The following is a 19,192-nucleotide window of genomic DNA, read 5'->3' as shown; positions in this document are numbered from 1 at the left end:
AACTGCTGTTCTGGGTGCCACTGGTTTCAAAAATTTAGCCAATTTTTTCTTGTTTTTTACTGAGAAATCTTTATTTCCCAGCCAGTCTATTGGTTTTAGATATCCATGTCCTCTCGTTTCTTGTAGTTGAAATATCCATCTGTGTTAAGAATTTCTCATGCTTCGTAATTTTTCTCTGCCCCAGTTCATGCAGTCTTCCTGTTTGCTCTGCTTTTAAGCTGTTTTCATATGATGTTCCCTAACACCCCTTTACTGTTCTTCAACCCTTCCAGCTTTTCGGTTTCCCAGTTCTCAGAAGCTACAGTAGTTTCACAAAGTCTTTTTAAAACTTGAGAATTCCTCTGCCTTTCCCATGTTCACTGTTTTACCTATTCAGTCAGAAATCTTAGATATCAGGAGTCTACAGTTTATATAAGCCTGCCTTGCCCTAGGAAGCAAGACTTCTTTTATATGCATAGTTTTTACATAATTACTATATAAAACTTAAAATCCCACATTTATATTTTGACACAGTTTCATTATAGTTATTTCTTGAGCAATTTTTTTCACAGACTCTACCAAGTGTTTTAGAAAAAGCTTCTTGGTTTCTGGCCTAGAATAAGAGTTGACAAACTATACCTGGTAAGCTGACTCTGTGTGTGTGTGCGCGCACGTGTGTGTGCGTGCATGCCCATGTGTGTGCACGCGTGCGCTCATCACTTCAGTTGCTCAGTCGTGTCCAATGCTTTGTGACCCCATGGACTGCAGCACTCCAGGCTTCCCTGTCCATCACCAACTCCCGGAGCTTACTCAAACTCATGTCCATCGAGTCAGTGATGCCATCCAACCATCTCATCCTCTGTCATCCCTTCTCCTCCTGCCTTCAATCATTCCCAGTGTCGGAGTCTTTTTCCAGTGAGTCAGTTCTTTACATCAGGTGGTCAAAGTATTGGAGTTTCAGCTTCAGCATCAGTCCTTCCAATGAATATTCTGGACTGATTTCCTTTAAGATTGACTGGTTGGATCTCCTTGCAGTCCAAGGGACTCTTCAAGAGTCTTCTCCAACACCACAGTTCAAAAGCATCAGTTCTTCAGTGTTCAGCTTTCTTTATGGTCCAACTCTCAAATTATACATGACTACTGGAAAAACCATTGACTACACGGACCTTTGTCAGCAAAGTGATGTCTCTGCTTTTTAATATGCTGTCTAGGTTGGTCATAGCTTTTCTTCCAAGGAGCAAGCATCTTTTAATTTTACGGCTATAGTCACCATCTGCAGTGATTTTGGAACCCAAAAAAAAAAAAGTCTCTCACTGTTTCCATTGTTTCCCCATCTGTTTGCCATGAAGTGATGGAACTGGATTCCATTATCTTAGCTTTCTGAATGTTGAGTTTTAAGCCAACTTTCTCACTCCCCTCTTTCACTTTCATCAAGAGGCTCTTTAGTTCTTCTTCACTTTCTGCCATAAGGGTGGTGTCATCTGCATATCTGAGGTTATTGATACTTCTCCCGGCAATCGTGATTCCAGCTTATGCTTCATCCAGCCCAGCATTTTGCATGATATACTCTGCATATAAGTTAAATAAGCAGGGTGACAGTGTACGTCACCTTGACGTACTCCTTTCCAATTTCTCTGTTGTTCCATATCCAGTTCTGACTGTTGCCTCTTGACCTGCATAAAGATTTCTCAGGAGGCAGGTCAGGTGGTCTGCTATTCCTATCTCTTTAAGAATTTTCCACGGTTTGTTGTGATCCACACAGTCAAAGGTTTGGTGTAGTCAGTAAAGCAGAAGTAGATGTTTTTTTGGAACTCGCTTGCTTTTTCAATGATCCAACAGATGTTGGCAATTTGATCTCTGGTTCCTCTGCCTTTTCTAAATATATATATATATAATATTTAAAATTTTTTCTGAACACTGTGTTTCATCTGAATTTAAATGATAAAAGTATTACACCTCACTCAACTAAAAGGTTCTTTCAGTTCTCCAGGCCAGCCTGCCTTCAGAGGTAAATAAATAAGAAACAGGTCACCTCACACCTGTCAAAATGGCTATCATCAGGAAGGTCACAAATAACAAATGATGGCAGGGCCGTGGAGAAAGGAGAACACTTGTACACTGTTGGTGGGTATGTAAATTTGATGTGGCCACTGTGAAAAACAGTTTGGGTGTTCCTCAAGAAACTAAAAATACAGCTACTGTATGACCCAGCAATTTTACTCCTGAGTATATATCCAAAGGAAATGAAGATGCTAATTTGAAAAGATGTATGCACCCAATGTTCACAGCAGCATTATTTATAGTAGTCTAGATATGGAAGCAACCTAAGTGTCCATCAACAGACGAATGGATAAAGATGTGTACACACACCCATACAGTTAGTTGTTGTTTAGTTACTAAGTCATGTCTGATTCTTTTGCAACCCCATGGATTATAACCTTTCAGGCTCCTCTGTCCGTTACATTTCCCAGGCAAGAATACTGGAGTGGGTTGCCATTTCTTCCAAGGGATCTTCCCGACCTAGGGGTTGAACGAACATCTCCTGCATTGGCAGGTGGATAACACTGAACCACCAGGGAAGTCCAGGAATACTAGTCAGCCATAAAAAAGAATGAAGTTTTGCCATTTACAACAATATGGATGTAGCTTTGTGAAATAGATTGGAAGAGAAAGGCAAATACTGTATGTTATCATATATGTGGAATCTAAAAAGTAAAATGTGAATATAACAAAAAAGAAACAAACTCACCAATACAGAAAACAAACTAATGGTTACCAGTAGGGAAGGACAAGAAATGGGTAGAGGATTTAGAGGTGCAAACTATTATATATAAAATAAATAAGCTACAAGGAATGGAGAATTTAGCCATATCATATTTTATCATAACTATAAATGGAATATGATCTTTAAAAATTATGAGTTACTAGGTTATATACCTGAAAGCATATAGTATTATAAATCAACCATACCTCAGTTAAAAAAAGAAAGGAGGGACTTTCTGAAGGTCCAGTGGTTAAGCCTCCACACTTCTGAAGGAGGGGGCACATGTTCAATCCCTGGATGGGGAACTAAGATCCCACATGCCCTGCAGCTTGGACAAAAATGAAAAGTGAAAGGAAGAAAAGGAATCATGTAGACTATTTAGATATAATTTCTTTTTACAAAAACAGTATTTGAACATTTTATTCTCAGTATAGCTTAACAATCTCAGTTTCTGTTGACAAATTTAGTTCAGTGTTAGGAGGGATAGTACATACCCGAACTCAGTAGCTAACAGATAACTTAATCCTTTCCACCAGAAAGTACTGATGGAAATTCCTGAGTGGTCTAGTGGTTAGGACTCCGAGCTTTCACCGTGGAAGGCACAGGTTATCTGGTTAGGGAACTAAGATCCTATAAGCTGTGTGGTGCAGCCAAAAAAAAAGATGATACTGTCCTTTTTTAGTAAAGCCTTAGAGCTTCTCTCTTATTTCCTCCAAATTCTTGTTCTTTAACAGCACAGTTATCTTGTACTTGTTCACATTCTTCCTGTGCTTTTTTAAAAATTATTTTTAAAATTATTTTTTGGTTGCACTGGGGTTTTGTTGCTGCATGGGGGCCGTCTCTGTTTTCGGGGGGCTACTCTTGGTTGCGCAGGCTTCTCACTGCAGTGGCTTCTCTTGTTGCAGTGCACAGGCTCTAGGATGTGGGCATGGTAGTTGTGGCACACAGGCTTAGTTGCCCCATGGCATGTGGGCTCTTCCTGGACCAGGGATTGAACTTGTGTCCTGTGCATTGGCAGGCGGATTCTTATCCATTGTACCAGGGAAGCCCCTCTTCTGTGTTTTTTGGTATGATGTTTTCTTTTTATTAATATTTTTCTTTGGAATAGCAGGAGAGTTTACTGTTATGCTACATTGTTCTTTTGGCTGAGCCTGCTCAAAGCTCAGAGTTCAGACAAAGCCTGACCAGTATTACATTGTTCTAACAAATGTTGATCTACTTATTCTTCTGACAATGGATGGTCAACTTCTAGTTCTGATAAGGACTGGTAACTTTTCTAGGTTGCTTCCTGAATCTTTCCTCTTAAGCTAATTAGAGTTGTTTCAAATGATCAGTATATAAATCTGCGAATTGAGATTCCTGTGAGGTTTAAGCCTTCATCTCCTGCCATAGCAATTTCTTACTATGTTGCTGACTTTTTAGTTTCTTCAAAATGTAAAGTTTTCCCTTGCTAGGAAGGGAACTTTCTTGTGAACTTTCCCCACAGAGGCCTACAGATGATTGGTAATTAGGTCACCACGTTCTCTGTTTCAGGTTCTTATTTCTGAATCCTACCGGTAAAACTCATTTGCCATATGTCCCAAAAATTCTTGTTCACCACCTTGTGGCTGACCTCACCCTGGCTGCATATTTAAAGTTTTATTAGAACACAGTCATGCCCATTGATCATGTTTTGTCTCTGGCTACCTTTGTGCCACAATGACGGAGTTGAGTAGTAGGAGAAATTGAATGGCCCAGAAGCCTAAAATATTTATCATGTGGCCCTTTAAGAAGGTTTGTTGAACAAGAACCTCCTGTATAGAACGTGGAACTGTATTCAGTGTCTCGTAATAACTTATTATGGACAAGAAACTTGAAAAAGTGTATGTGTGTATGTATAGCAATCACTTTGCTCTACACCTGACCTGAGTCATTGTAAATACGCTATACTTCAATTAAAGAAAAAAAGAAATTTTGCTGATCCCTGACCTAGATAAGAGCTTTCAGATGTTTTGGCCACAGAATGCTGTTTCTAAGTGGAATATTAAGACGTCTACTGTGTGAAAATAGATAAAGAAAGAACAGTTCTTGTCACTGGATAACAAGTGGGAGGAGCTAGAACCCCACAGACTTGACCGTTAATCTCTCCTTGGATGCTAGAGTACCTTCTTGAAACCTCAAATGTTCCTTGAAGTAGTTTTTAAAAATAAGAGTGTTTGAAAAAAAAAATAGTAAGAGTGTTTGAGAAGATTCTCTTCAAAAAGAGGTGACCACTTAAGCGTGCTTCCCAAAATACTATTCTTAGTGGGAAGGTAAAGACTTAACTATGGGATGTAAGTTTAACTTTTCTGAGTCTTAGAATTGACTTTTGTAAAGTTGAGACTAGAATCTGTAAATGGAGTCCTACATTATAAACCAGTTAACAGATTGTAACTGGACAAAGGTGGTGAACTATGGGATGTAAGTTTAACTTTTCTGAGTCTTAGAATTGACTTTTGTAAAGTTGAGACTAGAATCTGTAAATGGAGTCCTACATTATAAACCAGTTAACAGATTGTAACTGGACAAAGGTGGTGATCATTTCACAATGTATACCAATGTCAGATCATTATGTTGTCCACCTGAAACTAATGTTCTGTCAGTTACACTTAAATTTTTAAAAATCAAACCCAATTAATTAAAACATCTCACCTAATGAAGAGCTACACTAAAAACTTTGTTTTTTAACAAAACCATTCCTAGTTAACATTCTTGGCAAAGAAGCAGCAGGCTGAGTATTAGCATATTTGTCATTTGACTTAATTTAAAAAAGCATGAATCCTTGGGGATTTATTATACTACTCCTACTTTTGTGTATGTTTGAAATTTTTCATAATAAAAAAGTTTGAAAAAACGCTTCCCCCACCCCCAAAAAAGAAAGAAACCATTTTGAGGAATAGGTATAGTCTTGGAAATCAGCAGTTTACCTCTCTCTAAGATGAAAGAATATTAAAAAAATATTACAGATATACAAAGAAGCATAAATTGTGATATTTTCCAGCAAATGTTCCCATACCCTTTCTGTTTTTGTGTCTTTGAATTTTTATTTAGGAAAAGAATCACATAATATTGTTTTTATTTCATAACTTCTGCTCTCAGATGGCAGTTAAGCAGGGAAACCAGTTGCAGATGCAAGTCCATGAAGGCTGTCGTGTTGTCGAAGAAGCCCCACCCCCTAATGGAACAGAAAAACGACCAGTTGCTAGGACAGGAAAGAAGCCACTTGCACATTATTCTTCACTGGTGAGAGTCTTGGGGTCAGACATGAAGACCCCAGAGGATCCTGCAACACAGGTACAAAGGGAACGACCTGTCTATGATTTTTCTGACCTGTGTTTCATTGTCTCTGGTCTAAGATTTGAGCTGTTCTTCAGAGGTTTGGGAGTTAATTGTGACCCTCTCTGTCTGACTTTTTGAACTGGTAACAGTAGTTACTTCTGGAGAGGACCATGAATAGGGTGACATTTTTCTTATACTTTTTCATGCTCACTTTTTAAAGCTATATGTTAATATTATTTGACAAAAGAAACCTCAAAATGATACATTGTAGGACAATTACTTTAAACAGAAGAAAAAAAGTATCTTGGATTTGTGTTTACTTGCAGCAGCTTCCACCTGCTCCACGTAATCCAGACCAGCCTCAAGACAAGCCCCCTGACTGGTTCACAAGCTACCTAGAGACAGTGAGTGTTCTTTCTAGCTTGGGTTTAGCAGCAGTGTTGGCAAAGATGGATTGTTGAAGAAATAGAAAGCTAGCTCCAGAGGGCTGCTGCCTCTGGTACAGGTGAACGAAGAATGGTAGCTAGTAATTTCCAAACTACAACTTTCCAACTTCCAAACTTTCCAGTCAAGAAAGTTCCTGGCCTTTGCAGTGATGTACTAGAAAAGGGGGGAGTTTAAGGATGTAAGGGAAAGAGACAAATTTCTGTGCTTGAGAAGGAAGCGTTAGAAATTTACTCATCAAAGGGCTTCTTGATATTTATTTTGAAGCCACTTTAGCTGTGGAAGGATTAGACCTTTTTTTGGCTATGTTTCTGTCCATTCATTCTGTATCTATTATCTGATTATTGTGTTCTTATACCAGAGATGGTGAGGTTTCAGGTTTATTTTATATTTTCATGCGTTTTTCCAGTCTTGGAACTGAGAGAATTCCCCCCCACCCCACACCACCTTTTCTGTATTCTAGTTCAGAGAACAAGTGGTTAAAGAAACGGTTGAAAAGCTTGAACAGAAATTACGCGAGAAGCTTGTCCTCCAGAATCCATCCTTAGGTTCATGTCCCTCAGAAGTTTCAATGCCTGTTTCAGAGGAGACTCTGTTTTTGCCAGAAAACCAGTTCAGCTGGCATATTGCTTGCAGCAGCTGCCAAAGGAGTATCATGGGTGTGCGCTACCAGTGCAGGTAAAGCAGTAGCTTGGGAATGAACACCCCTTAGTAGACCACAGAGCGGGAGGTTCTAATGTTCTGGGGGGTAAAGGGTGTGCTTACTCTGAGCATCAGACACAGCAGCTCTGTATTGAAAACAAGCTACTCTTCATCCACAAGAGAAGATAACTATTTGAAGAGTGAGTCATTAGATTGCTGTGTTCAGGTATACATTTGAATTGAGAGAGCCAGACAAAATTAAGTTCCCCAAAACAAAATTGGATCCTCAAAGGTTGTCTCCCTATTCCAAACTCTTTCATATCTTTCCTCCCATAGAGTGTCCTTTGAAATAGGTATAGGTGAAGTGTTAATATCTTCATTTTATTCATGAGGATTGAGACATGGCATGTGTGGGTGGCATGCTCAGGTTCCCACCTCAGTGGTGGTAGAGCAAATATATGGAAGCCTGGGTCCATATCTCCTGACCTCAGGTACTTCCCACTGTGCCATTCCTTTCCTCACAGCCTCTGCCCATCCTACAATATCTGCGAAGATTGTGAATCAGGGCCATACGCCCATGACTCCAACCATGTCCTGCTGAAGTTGCGGAGACCGGTTATGGGTTCCTCTGAACCGTTTTCTCACTCGAGGTTGTCTACTCCTCGCCTTCCTGCTGCTTTGGAACAGGCCAGGTAAAACTATATATATATAGGGTGTTTGTTCTCTGGTTGGCTTTTTGGTTTTGGTGACAGGGTGGGATCACAAAACTAAATAGTCTTCTGGGACTTCCCTTACGGTCCATCCAGTGGTTAGGACTCTGCGCATCCATTGCAGGGAACACAGGTTTGATCCCTGGTTGAAGAACTGAGCTCCCACGAGCCATGTGGCACAGCCAAAAAAAAGACCAAAGAGTCTCCTTAGTTCCAGCTCCTTTCCAGTTGATGTACAGTGACAGGGATAATTATCTGGAGCTAATGAGATGGAAACCAGAACTGTGGAAAGAAATTAAGAAGCTAAACTAGAACAGATGCTGATGAAGACCACAGGTGGCTCAGAATAGCTTCAAGGTTTATTTGTGAGATTTGTTTTTTAAGACTTTTTTTTTTTAATCTCACAGGCTCCAGAAGCAAGTTGATAAGAACTTTCTTAAAGCAGAAAAGCAAAGATTGCGGGCTGAGAAGAAACAGCGTAAAGCAGAGGTCAAGGAACTTAAGAAGCAGCTTAAACTCCACAGGAAGATTCATCTATGGAATTCGCTTCATGGGCTGCAGAGCCCCAAGTCTCCTTTGGGCCGACCCGAGAGCCTGCTGCAGTCAAACACCCCGATGTAAGCCCAGGGCCGGGGGGGGAGCCAGAGCTTCAGGTCCAGCCCTCTAAAACTGGAACTTAAGCCAAATTCTGTCTTAGTTATTATAGCTAACTCCTAGCACTCAAACCCTTAAAACTTCCCATTTTCTGATCTTAGTGTTCTTAAAGGGTGGTTTGCTAGTTATCTTTGACACTTACTTTGTTGCCTTATTCAGAAAAACAGAAACCAGTAAGGTTCAGAAACTGGTGTGATCTCTCTTCACTGGAGGCAGTCTGGGTTTGAAGGAAAAGGAGCAAATGTTTTAAGAGCCCAACTCTCTAGTTGTGGTATTTATGGACCCTTTCAGTTATCCTCACCATAGTGTTTTAACTTAGGAATCAGGTCCCCTTGCTTTATTCTTTCAGCTGTGCCATGTGGCAGGTAGGATCTTAGTCCACTGACCAGTGATCAGACCTGTACTCCCTACAGTGGAAGCATGGAGTCCTAACCACTAGACTGCCAGGGAATTCCTTGGGTCAGCTTGTTTTCTTAAAAAATGTTAAGAGTTTGTTCTTGTTGTTGGAGGGTTTTTTGGCTGCACCACATGAAGCTTGCGGGGTCTTAGTTCCCAGACCAGGGATCAAACCCAGGCCCTCAGCAGTGAAAGCAACAATTCTAACCACTGGACTGTAAGGGAATTCCCATTATAAAGCAAATGCACTAGTATGCCCTCCAGGGTCATGGTCTGCATATTGAACCACATATTGGATATTCAGAATACATCACACCCAACACAAGTAATTAAAATCTAAACTTCTGTCCAGGCTCCCTCTGCAACCCTGTGCCCCAGTTATGCCGACACTCAGTGCCGCATTTGTGGACGAGAATTTGCCTGATGGGACTCACCTCCAGCCAGGAACCAAGTTTATCAAACACTGGAGGATGAAAAATACAGGAAATGTCAAGTGGAGCACAGACACAAAGGTAGTTTTCCCCACACAGTGTGAATGTGAAGTGACTGAGATGGCAGAGTGTTTAACTGACAAACTTTCTTTCTCCTGTTACTATTCTTTTCAGCTCAAGTTCATGTGGGGAAACCTGACTTTGGCTTCTACTGAAAAGAAGGATGTTTTGGTTCCCTGCCTAAAGGCTGGCCATGTGGGAGTCGTGTCTGTGGAGTTCATTGCCCCAACCTTGGAGGGAACATACACTTCCCATTGGCGTCTTTCTCACAAAGGCCAGCAGTTCGGGCCTCGGGTCTGGTGCAGCATCATAGTGGATCCTTTCCCCTCCACAGAGAGCCTGGATAACAATGAAAAGAGCATGATCAGCTCAAGCAGAGGTGATGATCTCACCTGCCAGCAAGAGGTGAGCATTGGAAGGGCCTGTTCTCAGCTGGTGGATCCCCCAGAAACCTGGAAAGGCCAGCTTCTCCCCTCCTCTCAAACATATCAGTTTGCTTATATTGGGTGTAGTCTTCTGGGGCTTTGTGTGTCCTTCAGTGCTTAACCCTGGTTGTTACTTGGTGCAGTTTCTTTTTGATTTTGTTGTTGTTGTTCTATTTATTTATATTTGGCTGCACTGGCTCATCGATGCTGCACAGGCTTTCACTAGTATAGTGAGCGGGGGCTGCTCTTCATCGCGGTGCACAGGCTCCTCACTGCAGTGGCTTCTCTTGTTGTGGAGCGCCAGCGTAGTGCTTCACAGCACACGGGTTCTTCCCAGACCAGGGGTCATACCTGTGTCCCCTGTATTGGCAGGTGGATTCTTAACCAGCAGACCACCAGGGAAGTCCTGTGCATGTTGTTTTAGGGCAACTTCCCTATTTACTGCTTAAATTTAAGTTACCCAGTGATAATGTCCTGGTTTTGACTATTGTTGTTATGGTTAATCTAAGTTACTGTCATTAGGGAAGCTAGATGAAGGGGGGTAATTAGTAAACTCTCTGTACTCTTTTTGCAGCTTTTTCATAGAAAAGTGTGAAATTAAAACAAAAAGTTTTACATACAGTGCATTTGATTTTAGGGAGGCAGCCATCAACTTGCTTTTTGAGTTCTGTTGAGGGCCAAAAATGTGTCCCAATGGTTTCTCTCCATAGGAAGCTTTTCTGGCTAAAGAAGAAATTCTGCCTGGTGAAACAACTGAGCAGACAGAAGGGACAGGAGCTCGCATCCCACAGAAGGCAAAGCATGCTGCCAGCAAGAGAGAGCTCTACATCCCATCTGTGGACCTTCTGACTGCCCAGGTGGAAGACTGAGCATTTTGAGGGGAAGGGACAGAAAGCCCTGGGGAACAAGTTCTTAACTTGTTGAAGGGAAGCTGGTAGAGCTGTCAGTTTTGCCCGGGAAGTTAGAGATAGACCCACTCTAATCTAGTGAGATGCATTGGATGGCAAGATCATCCCCAGTGGAAGCAAGTTTCTAAACTAAATGTTTCCTCTTTGAATTGGGAACTTATCTTGTGCTTCCCACAACTTCCCCTTCGTTGCCTCTTCTTTCTGCCTAACTGGTTCACCTTCACCCCCACTGCATCCGCTCTCTCTCTTCCCAGTGGCTATTTGAATGTTTGGTTCCCATTTAACTCTTCTTGTTCCCACTTGACTGAAATGAGACATGAATTTGAACAGAGTTGAATCTAGGATGATGTGGAGCTTAGTAGCCTTTAACACAAAACATGGCTCTTATATGTGTTGCAAGTAGCCTAACATGCCCCCCGCCTTTTTTTTTTAAGGATCTGCTGTCCTTTGAGCTGTTGGATATAAATATTGTCCAAGAGTTGGAGAGAGTGCCCCACAACACTCCTGTGGGTAAGAATGTCACTTTGTCCACCTTGTTTATTAACAGGCCCAATAGTACTGCCCCCCTGACTCTGGTAGTTATTATGTCATTCTGAGATATTAGTAGGCAAGGATTTCTCCCACAATGTGATATTAAAACTCTACCCATGGGCCCATTTCCCTGTTTCTGTCAGAGGCAACAATACAAGTTTGTACAGAGTTTACCCCCATAAAGGGACCTTCTCCATTTCTCTCTAGGTGTTTGTGTCCTTTTGTTACTTTACATTCATGGTTCTGTGTCTTGGCCATGGTCTTCCAAAGCCAAACAACTGTTTATGATCCTTCCTGTGTTGATTGACCTATCTGAGATACTTGTGTACCTGATGGCCTGGAGAAATTCTTTACAACAGGCCTTGAAGCGTACCTGGGTTTAGTTTAGCTCTGCAGGAGGCAGGAAACCTAGAAGCTGCTGCTTCTGGACACTGAGTATTGATGATGCAATGCTTTTTCTTGGTTGATGGTTCTCCTATCTTCATTCTCCAGATATGACTCCCTGCATGTCTCCTCTGCCACATGACAGTCCTTTAATAGAGAAGCCAGGCTTGGGGCAGATACAGGAAGAGAGTGAAGGGGCGGGATTTAAAGCACTTCCTGGTAAGGGGTTAAATATTTATAAAGCATTTGCAACCTCCCCTTCCATACCACACCCTGTTGTTATCCATACCTTCTACTAACCTTACCTTGGTGTGTGAATGGGTTTTCCATAGAATCTGACTTTTTGAGGTCTCCTTACCTTCACATAGCACAGACAGCAGCTATTCCTTGGCATCGTATCAGCATGGGGACATGACTGGAGAAAGCTCTGTAACACTTTAAACACCAAGTACAGACAAAGGTTCTGTCCTTTCCAGATTCCACAGTGTCAGTAAAGAAGAAGGCCGAGAACATTTCTTCCGTGGAGGAACCAGAAGATGATTTGAGTGGGACCCAGTTTGTGTGTGAGACTGTCATCCGATCCCTTACGTTGGATGCTGCCCCGGATCACAAACCACCTTGCAGACAGAAGTCCCTGCAGAGTGAGTGTCCCTAGAATTCCCAGACCTCACCCCATCCCACCTCCCCATTGGAGTGACACCTGACTTGTGGTTGCCAGATCTGAGCAGGTAGAAGTGCTTGTCTCTACTGAGAGTGGAGACAGGGGAATCTTTGTTAGAGTTTGCGTCATGGTTGTTCATTTAGACTCTACATGTGCATCAGGAGCAAAGCAGCTTCCGTAATTCATTTTTGCACTTTCCCAGGGGTGGAATTACAGCTGCACACCACAGAGGAACAGCAGCCAACTGTGCTGCCTGGGTTCTGCAGTAAAGAGTCTTCTTGTAAGTGGACAGAGCCCCTCAGCAGAGAACCCTCCCCTGCCCTCCCACCCCCACCCCCACCCCCAGCAGCTGAGTTGTCTCATTTCTCCAAGGGCAGCAGTCAGGAAATAGTGGGCAGAAGCAGCAGCACCAAGCTGAAGTTTCTCAGAGTTAAATTCTGCTGTAATAAATTTCTTTGTGGCAGAATTTCTAGAGGTCAGATAGGCAGAACCAATTTCATGTATTTCAGATACTATCCAAACACTCGAATTTTAAACCTATGTATTTAAAATATATATATGTATTTCCACACACACACTTGAGTACAAATGGATTACAAAAAAAGTCTAAACAAAGTCTAGAAGGACTTATACCAAAATGTTCACAGTAGTTGTCTCAGTAAGATTATCGGTAGTTTGTTGTTGTTTTTTTTTCTTAACTCATCCATGTTTTGCCAGTTTTCTGTCATGACTACTTGTTACTTTGCAAAGAAGAAGAGGGAAGGAGTCAAAAGTAGTTATACAGTCCTGTGGTATTTAGCACCATATGTTTTCTCTTCTCATAGCACTGTTAGCTAGTTTAGCAGTTTCGATTTGAAACCATCCCAGTATGTTAGGGGCTTCCCTGATAGCTCAGTTGGTAAAGAATCTGCCTGCAATGCAGGAGACCCCGGTTCGATTCCTAGGTCAGGAAGATCCACTGGAGAAGGGATAGACTACCCACTCCAGTATGCTTGGTCTTCCCTTGTGGCTCAGCTGGTAAAGGATCCACCTGCAGTGTGGGAGACCTGGATTCAGTCCCTGGGTTGGGAAGATCCCCTGGAATAAGGGAAAGGCCACCCACTCCAGTATTCTGGCCTGGAGAATTCCATGAATTTATAGTCTTTGGGGTAGCTCTGACAGTTACGTTAACTGTCCCCTAAAGGGGAAAAGAAAAGGGGCCTCCTTGTTTTAAGGTTCATAGTGTTACTCAGAAGCTTCTGCTGACCTTGTTTTTATGAACTTTGGTTCTTTGCAGCTTCAGACTTTGAATGTGGCCCTCTGGTTTGTCCCTCTCCTCTGGCTTTCATAATTATAGCTCATGAACCACAAGGCTTGGTATAGGGTAGAGTAAACACGAGGGACTGTTCTTAGCTTGTACCTTAAAATTGGATGCTTTCACCCTTTAGTGAAATTTGCCTCACCTGAAGAGGGACCACTTGCAGACGAGAGGGAGGAGATTGTCCAAATTGCTGAAGAAGAGGCTGTTGTGGAGGAAGAGGATGAGCTCAAAGATGAAGTTCGGAGTCAGTCCTCTGCTTCTTCAGAGGACTATATTATCATCCTGCCTGAGTGCTTTGACACCAGCCGCCCCCTGGGGGACTCCATGTACAGCTCTGCACTCTCACAGCCAGGCCTGGAGCGAGGGGCTGAAGGCGAGCCTGGGATTGAGGCTGGGCAGGAACCAGTCGAAGCTGGGGAGAGACCCCCTGGAGGGGAGAGCCAGCCACAAGGGCACAGCATCAGTGACATCCTTATGACCTCACAGACTCTGGACACAGTGCCCCTAACCCCAGAGGTGGTGGGGCCTCCGCCACAGCTGCCCAGGTACCATCTGTACCCCACTCTGCTGGGCTGTCCTCCAGAGGTGAAATAAAGAGAGGACTCAACCTGATCTCAAAACCTATTTCTCTGTCAGCGGGGGAAATGGCGATTTCCCATAGTAAAGTCTGATGAATAAAAGTTGTACTTCCCAGTATTTGTGGATCCTGTATTTAAAGAAACACTTGCTTTAGTTAACCTTAATTAGCTGAGTAATTAGCAGGGGAGTGACCAGACTGCAGCCAGTCTTTCTAGCTTGACTGTGGCCGAAGACGAAAACAGAAGAGTGAGCCCTTCCCACCTGATCCCTAGATGCAGACATGTGCTCTGGATCAGCAGTGTGAAGCCTCTGTAGATAATCTATCCCTGCTGTGCCCGTTTGCTGTTTCTCCACTGTTACCAGAGGTGCCTTCTCAACTCGCTTTCAATGTTGTGTCTTTCCGAAAGGAGTCCTCCCTGTGCACAGCATCATGGCTCCCCAGGAGTGGATTTACCAGTTACCGTACCAGAAGTTTCTTCAGTCCCTGGTCAGATCAGAGGAGGTAATGACCTACCTGAGCTTTCTCTCTGTGCTCTTTTCTCATGGAAACCAGGTATACGTAGGCACTCTTTGGTTCTTGGCAGTTTTGCGAAACTTGCCCTTTGACTTTTTCTGTGTTCCTCCCTCCTACTCTTTTTATTCTATCTTCTAGCTTAATATTTATTAGACGAGACCCCATAGAAGCTGGCTTTGTGCTGTAGTAGAAAGAACACAGGTTTTGGAACCAGCCCGGTCTAGGTTCAGGCCCAGCTCTACCTTTCCTCACTGTGTAACCTTGAAGTGGTTCAGCAGGTTGATAATACCTGAAGGTCTGTTTGCTCATCTACAAAATAAAGAGAATAGCACTTTGGAGTTGTGAGTAGACCCTCAAAGTGGCTTCCCTCTCTTCCTCAAAAAACAAAGCCTGGACTTCCCTGGCGGCCCAATGATTTAAGACTCTGCATCCAATGCAGGGGGCATAGGTTGAATTTCTGATCAAGGAATTAAGAGCCCACATGGCATGTGGTGCAGCCAAAAAGATAAAGGCTTGAAATGTTGTGATCAGATTGTTACCTGCCTCAGAAATAGCCCTGCTGGGAGTTAGGAAATCCCAGGCATTTCTAGATGCTGCATCTAACCAACAGCTCTTTTGCTTTTAGAGCTCAGAGGCTCATCAGGACTTGTAAACAGCAGACCGAAGAGCTATGACCACTCAAGGTAACTGGACCTTGCCTGTGCAGCCTCTCCTTCAGAAGCAGGTGGATGTCCCAGTGTTACCCTGCTTACACGAGCATCTCAGAGCACGTGCCCCCTCCTGAGAGTGACGGAGGAGAGCCATCATCCCTTCTTGTTCTTATTTCTGAGCAACCCTGAGCAGAGGGCTAACACTGATGTTTAAGAGGGTTCCCAGTTCAGACCAGGAAGAAGTGCCCTTAGGTTCAGTTCCTGCTTAGTAACAGAGGAGGGCAGGAAGGTCCAGCCCCTTGTGCGTCTCGTAACTTGTTCTTAGACAAACCTGCCTCTCTACTCCTAGTCATCTCAAGGCAGTGTTAAGTTGGGCCCCTCCCCGTATACAGTGTTCAGAAAATCACCTTCTTTTGGAAGGTGTTTCCTCTGAGATGGTAACTGAGCAGATACATTGCCAGTACCTCACTGTGCCCTTGACCACATTAATTTTCCACTGGGGCTGAAAGCTGGCATGAAAGAGTGACATGTTTTCTGCAGTGCCCATATCTTATAGCAGTAAGAACTGAGCCCTACATTGGACCTAAATTTGTAACTATAAAACTGATAGGAAAACAGTCACACACTCATTTTACATTTGATTTTTTTTTCTCCAGGAAATCTCATTTACTTTCCCAGATGAGAGCCCAGATTATCTTGTAGGAAGATAATAATTAGTGTTTCTTAGGGAGATAATTTGGCTTTCCTCCTCAGGCACCACCACCACCACCACGGGAACAGCATTGCTGGAGGACTGGTGAAGGGGGCTTTGTCCGTTGCTGCCTCTGCATACAAGGCCTTGTTTGCTGGACCACCAGTCACCGCACAGGTCAGTGTATGTTTTATTTTCCTGAACCAAATCTAAGTCACTAGTGAAAACAATGATATCTGCCTGGGCTGGAGAGAGTCACATGTCATCACAGAAAGCATGAGCTTTAAGTTTAGTCTTCTTTTAATTGGAGGATAATCGCTTTACAGTGTGTGTTGGATTCTGCTGTATAGCAGCCGAGAATCAGCCATGAGTACACGTATGTCTCCTCTCCTGAACCTCCCTCCCATTCCCCCACCCCATCCTACCCCTCTAGGTTGTCACACTAGGTTGAACTCCCTGTGCTATACAGGAACTTCCCACTATCTATGTATGTCTCTTACACATGATAACGAATATGTTTCAATGCTGCTCTCTCAATTTGTCTCACCCTCTGCTTCCACAAGTCTGTTCTCTATGTCTTCGTCTCTATTCCTACCCCACAAATAGGTTCATCAGTACCATCTTTCTAGATTCCACATATATGTGTTAATATACGATATTTGTTTTCCTCTTTCTGACTTACTTCACTCTGGATAACAGGCTCTAGTTTCATCCATCTCTATAGAACTGCCTCAAATTCGTTCCTTTTTATCATTAATTCCATTGGATATATGTATCACCAAAACTTAGTGTTTGATTAACACACAAAGACTTGGCCACTTTCCACTTATATGACTTTGGCTAAGTTAAGGGAGGAAAGAAAAAAGACCTAATGTTTGTTGCAGACCTAGTATGTGTGTGGAGCTCTCCCAGGCGCTAGTGCTACAAGAGGAATCAGACACCAGTTCCTGCCCAAAGTGGGGAAACAAGAAGTAAACAGACATTTGTCTATGAAACTTTTGAAAATTGCAAAGCACTACAGAATTTAAGGAATCTTTCATCTAATTAAAAAAGACACACACATTTACTGTGCAGTGTAAGGTACTATACCAGTTTTCTCAGACCAGTGGAACACCTCAGTCTGATATTGGCCCCACAGTGCAACGCAGGAAGGCTTCCTGGTAGATGATGCCTAAAGTCATCCTAAAAGTGTTTGCCGGGAGTCAGAGGTCAGAAAGGGTAGACATAGATTAGCCAGTAAAGAGATCTGGAAATGTGAACCTGGAAGGTAAATTTGTTCTAAGAAGAGAAAAGACCAGTGATGTTGGTGGGATGCTGTGTTAAGTGATTTGGATTTTATTTTAGGCCCCGTGGGCAACCTCTGAAGGATTTTAAGGAAATAATTAACATGATCAGATTTGTTCTTTGTAAAATCACTCCACTCCTCCATAGTGCGGAGGTGTGAGGGAGCCTTAAGAAATCCAGCTGAGAATCCACACATAAGAAAAAAAGAAGGATAGAAGAGAAATAGAAATGGCAGAACTTGGAGGCCATAAGGCTAGAAAGAAGTCAAGGATAAAAGTTTCTGGTTTAGGTAGTCAGTGTACCATTTATTAAGAGAGGATATATAAAAAGGGTATATTTGGGCAGAAGGCAAAGAAAATCAGGGTGAATTGGAGTGTGTTGAATTTGAGACACACCCAGGTCAAGTTATCCAGAGTATAGTTGGATTTATACATTTGAATTACAGAGAAAAGAAGTTTGGCCTGGAAATGAAGTCATTTATGTACAAGATATAACAGGAGCCACAGATTAGATAAAATTTTCCAGGAAGAATGGATAAAGGAAGGCACAGTCTCTAAGGATCATGGAAAGAAGGAGGGCTCTGCATAGAAGACAGAGAACGAGGAGGAGGAGGAGGAAGGGAAGGGAGTTTTAACGAGGAGGGCATGGCCAGCAGTGTCAGGTGCTGTAGAGGAGTGTGACGGAGCAGAGAGGACTTTAAGAGTACAGCTGTGCCTCACTTTCAAACAGCTGGACTGTACAAAGGGAAAAGGAGAGTGAAAGCTGGGACATGTAAGGCAGAGGGAGACATCTTTAAAGGTGAGCCAGTAGCAAAGGAGGTTAACAATCAAAATAAGAGAGATCAATTAGTAGAAAAATATTTCCGAGGTGACGAGAGGTAATGAGATACAAAGTAAAGTTCATACAGAAGGATTAACCTGGAAAGGAGAATGGATAACTTACTCTGAAATAGAAGGGAACCGTAGAAGAGAGAAATACCAGAGACAGTGCTCAGTACAATGACATCCTTTCTTACCTGAATCCATTCAGTTCAGTTCAGTCACTCAGTCGTGTCCGGAGCTTGGTGACCCCATGAACTGTAGCACGCCAGGCCTCTCTGTCCATCACCAACTCCCGGACTTTACTCAAACTCCTGTCCATTGAGTCGGTGATGCCATCCAACCATCTCATCCTCTTCCGTCCCCTTCTCTTCCCTCCTTCAATCTTTCCCAGCATCAGGGTCCGTTCAAATGAGTCAGTTCTTTGCATCAGGTGGCCAAAGTATTGGAGTTTCAGCTTCAATATCAGTCTTTCCAGTGAACATTAGGATGGACTGGTTGGATCTCCTTGCAGTCCAAGGGACTCTCAAGAGTCTTCTCCAACACCACAGTTCAAAAGCATCAATTCTCCAGCATTCAGCTTTCTTTATAGTCCAACTCTCACATCCATACATGACTACTAGAAAAACCATAGCCTTGACTAGACGGACCTTTGTTGGCAAAGTAATGTCTCTGCTTTTTAATATGCTGTCTAGGTTGGTCATAACTCCTTCCAAGGAGTAAGCAGCTTTTAATTTCATGGCTGCAGTCACCATCTGCAGTGATTTTGGAGCCCAAAAAAATAAAGTCTCTCACAGTTTCCTCTGCTTGCCCATCTATTTGCCATAAAGTGATGGGCCTGGATGCTATGATCTTAGTTTTCTGAATGTTGAGCTTTAATCCACTCAACGACCCTGCAAAATACTAGCTAACCTGTGTTTCCATTTTTTTTTTTTAAGTAAGAAAATTGGTACTCAACACAGCTGTTAAGTAAATGATAAGAGGGTGTTCCAAGTGTTCAGAGGATTTAGGAAGGTTATGAGTTCACCACAGGGCTTGGCCCAAAGAGGAAAGTAAAAGTAAAAGATTAA

At 42.8% G+C, this 19,192-nt stretch overlaps 1 protein-coding gene, 1 long non-coding RNA gene and 1 pseudogene across 8 annotated transcripts in view; 1 reads left to right on the top strand and 2 right to left on the bottom strand.

Annotated features, from left to right (window-relative positions):
* The window catches only part of NBR1 (NBR1 autophagy cargo receptor), a 28,841-nt gene that overhangs the window by 7,404 nt on the left and 2,245 nt on the right, over positions 1–19,192 (top strand). For 3 of the 7 annotated variants that reach the window (XM_020886536.2, XM_020886535.2, XM_020886540.2), the window contains 16 exons: positions 5,861–6,055; positions 6,367–6,444; positions 6,948–7,162; positions 7,651–7,818; positions 8,244–8,453; positions 9,239–9,398; positions 9,492–9,782; positions 10,513–10,659; positions 11,145–11,220; positions 11,734–11,844; positions 12,102–12,266; positions 12,489–12,566; positions 13,714–14,131; positions 14,573–14,667; positions 15,305–15,362; positions 16,083–16,197. In XM_020886536.2, the coding sequence (XP_020742195.2) occupies positions 5,861–6,055; positions 6,367–6,444; positions 6,948–7,162; positions 7,651–7,818; positions 8,244–8,453; positions 9,239–9,398; positions 9,492–9,782; positions 10,513–10,659; positions 11,145–11,220; positions 11,734–11,844; positions 12,102–12,266; positions 12,489–12,566; positions 13,714–14,131; positions 14,573–14,667; positions 15,305–15,362; positions 16,083–16,197 (2,580 nt within the window). The remainder of the gene's footprint in view (positions 1–5,860; positions 6,056–6,366; positions 6,445–6,947; positions 7,163–7,650; positions 7,819–8,243; positions 8,454–9,238; positions 9,399–9,491; positions 9,783–10,512; positions 10,660–11,144; positions 11,221–11,733; positions 11,845–12,101; positions 12,267–12,488; positions 12,567–13,713; positions 14,132–14,572; positions 14,668–15,304; positions 15,363–16,082; positions 16,198–19,192) is intronic. The other 4 variants (XM_070479451.1, XM_020886541.2, XM_020886539.2 and 1 more) reach the window with 4 other exon arrangements.
* Positions 1,909–4,500, bottom strand: LOC110132925 (thyroid transcription factor 1-associated protein 26-like; annotated as a pseudogene).
* On the bottom strand, positions 10,533–11,739 carry LOC139039124 (uncharacterized). The gene is made up of 2 exons (XR_011492332.1): positions 11,615–11,739; positions 10,533–11,014 (listed from the first exon to the last, which is right to left on the bottom strand). It is a non-coding gene; the product is annotated as an uncharacterized lncRNA (long non-coding RNA).

This window comes from Odocoileus virginianus, chromosome 17 (genome assembly GCF_023699985.2).
Source record: "Odocoileus virginianus isolate 20LAN1187 ecotype Illinois chromosome 17, Ovbor_1.2, whole genome shotgun sequence".
Taxonomy (NCBI): Eukaryota; Metazoa; Chordata; class Mammalia; order Artiodactyla; family Cervidae; genus Odocoileus; species Odocoileus virginianus.
This window is presented reverse-complemented; position numbering and strand designations above follow the sequence as displayed.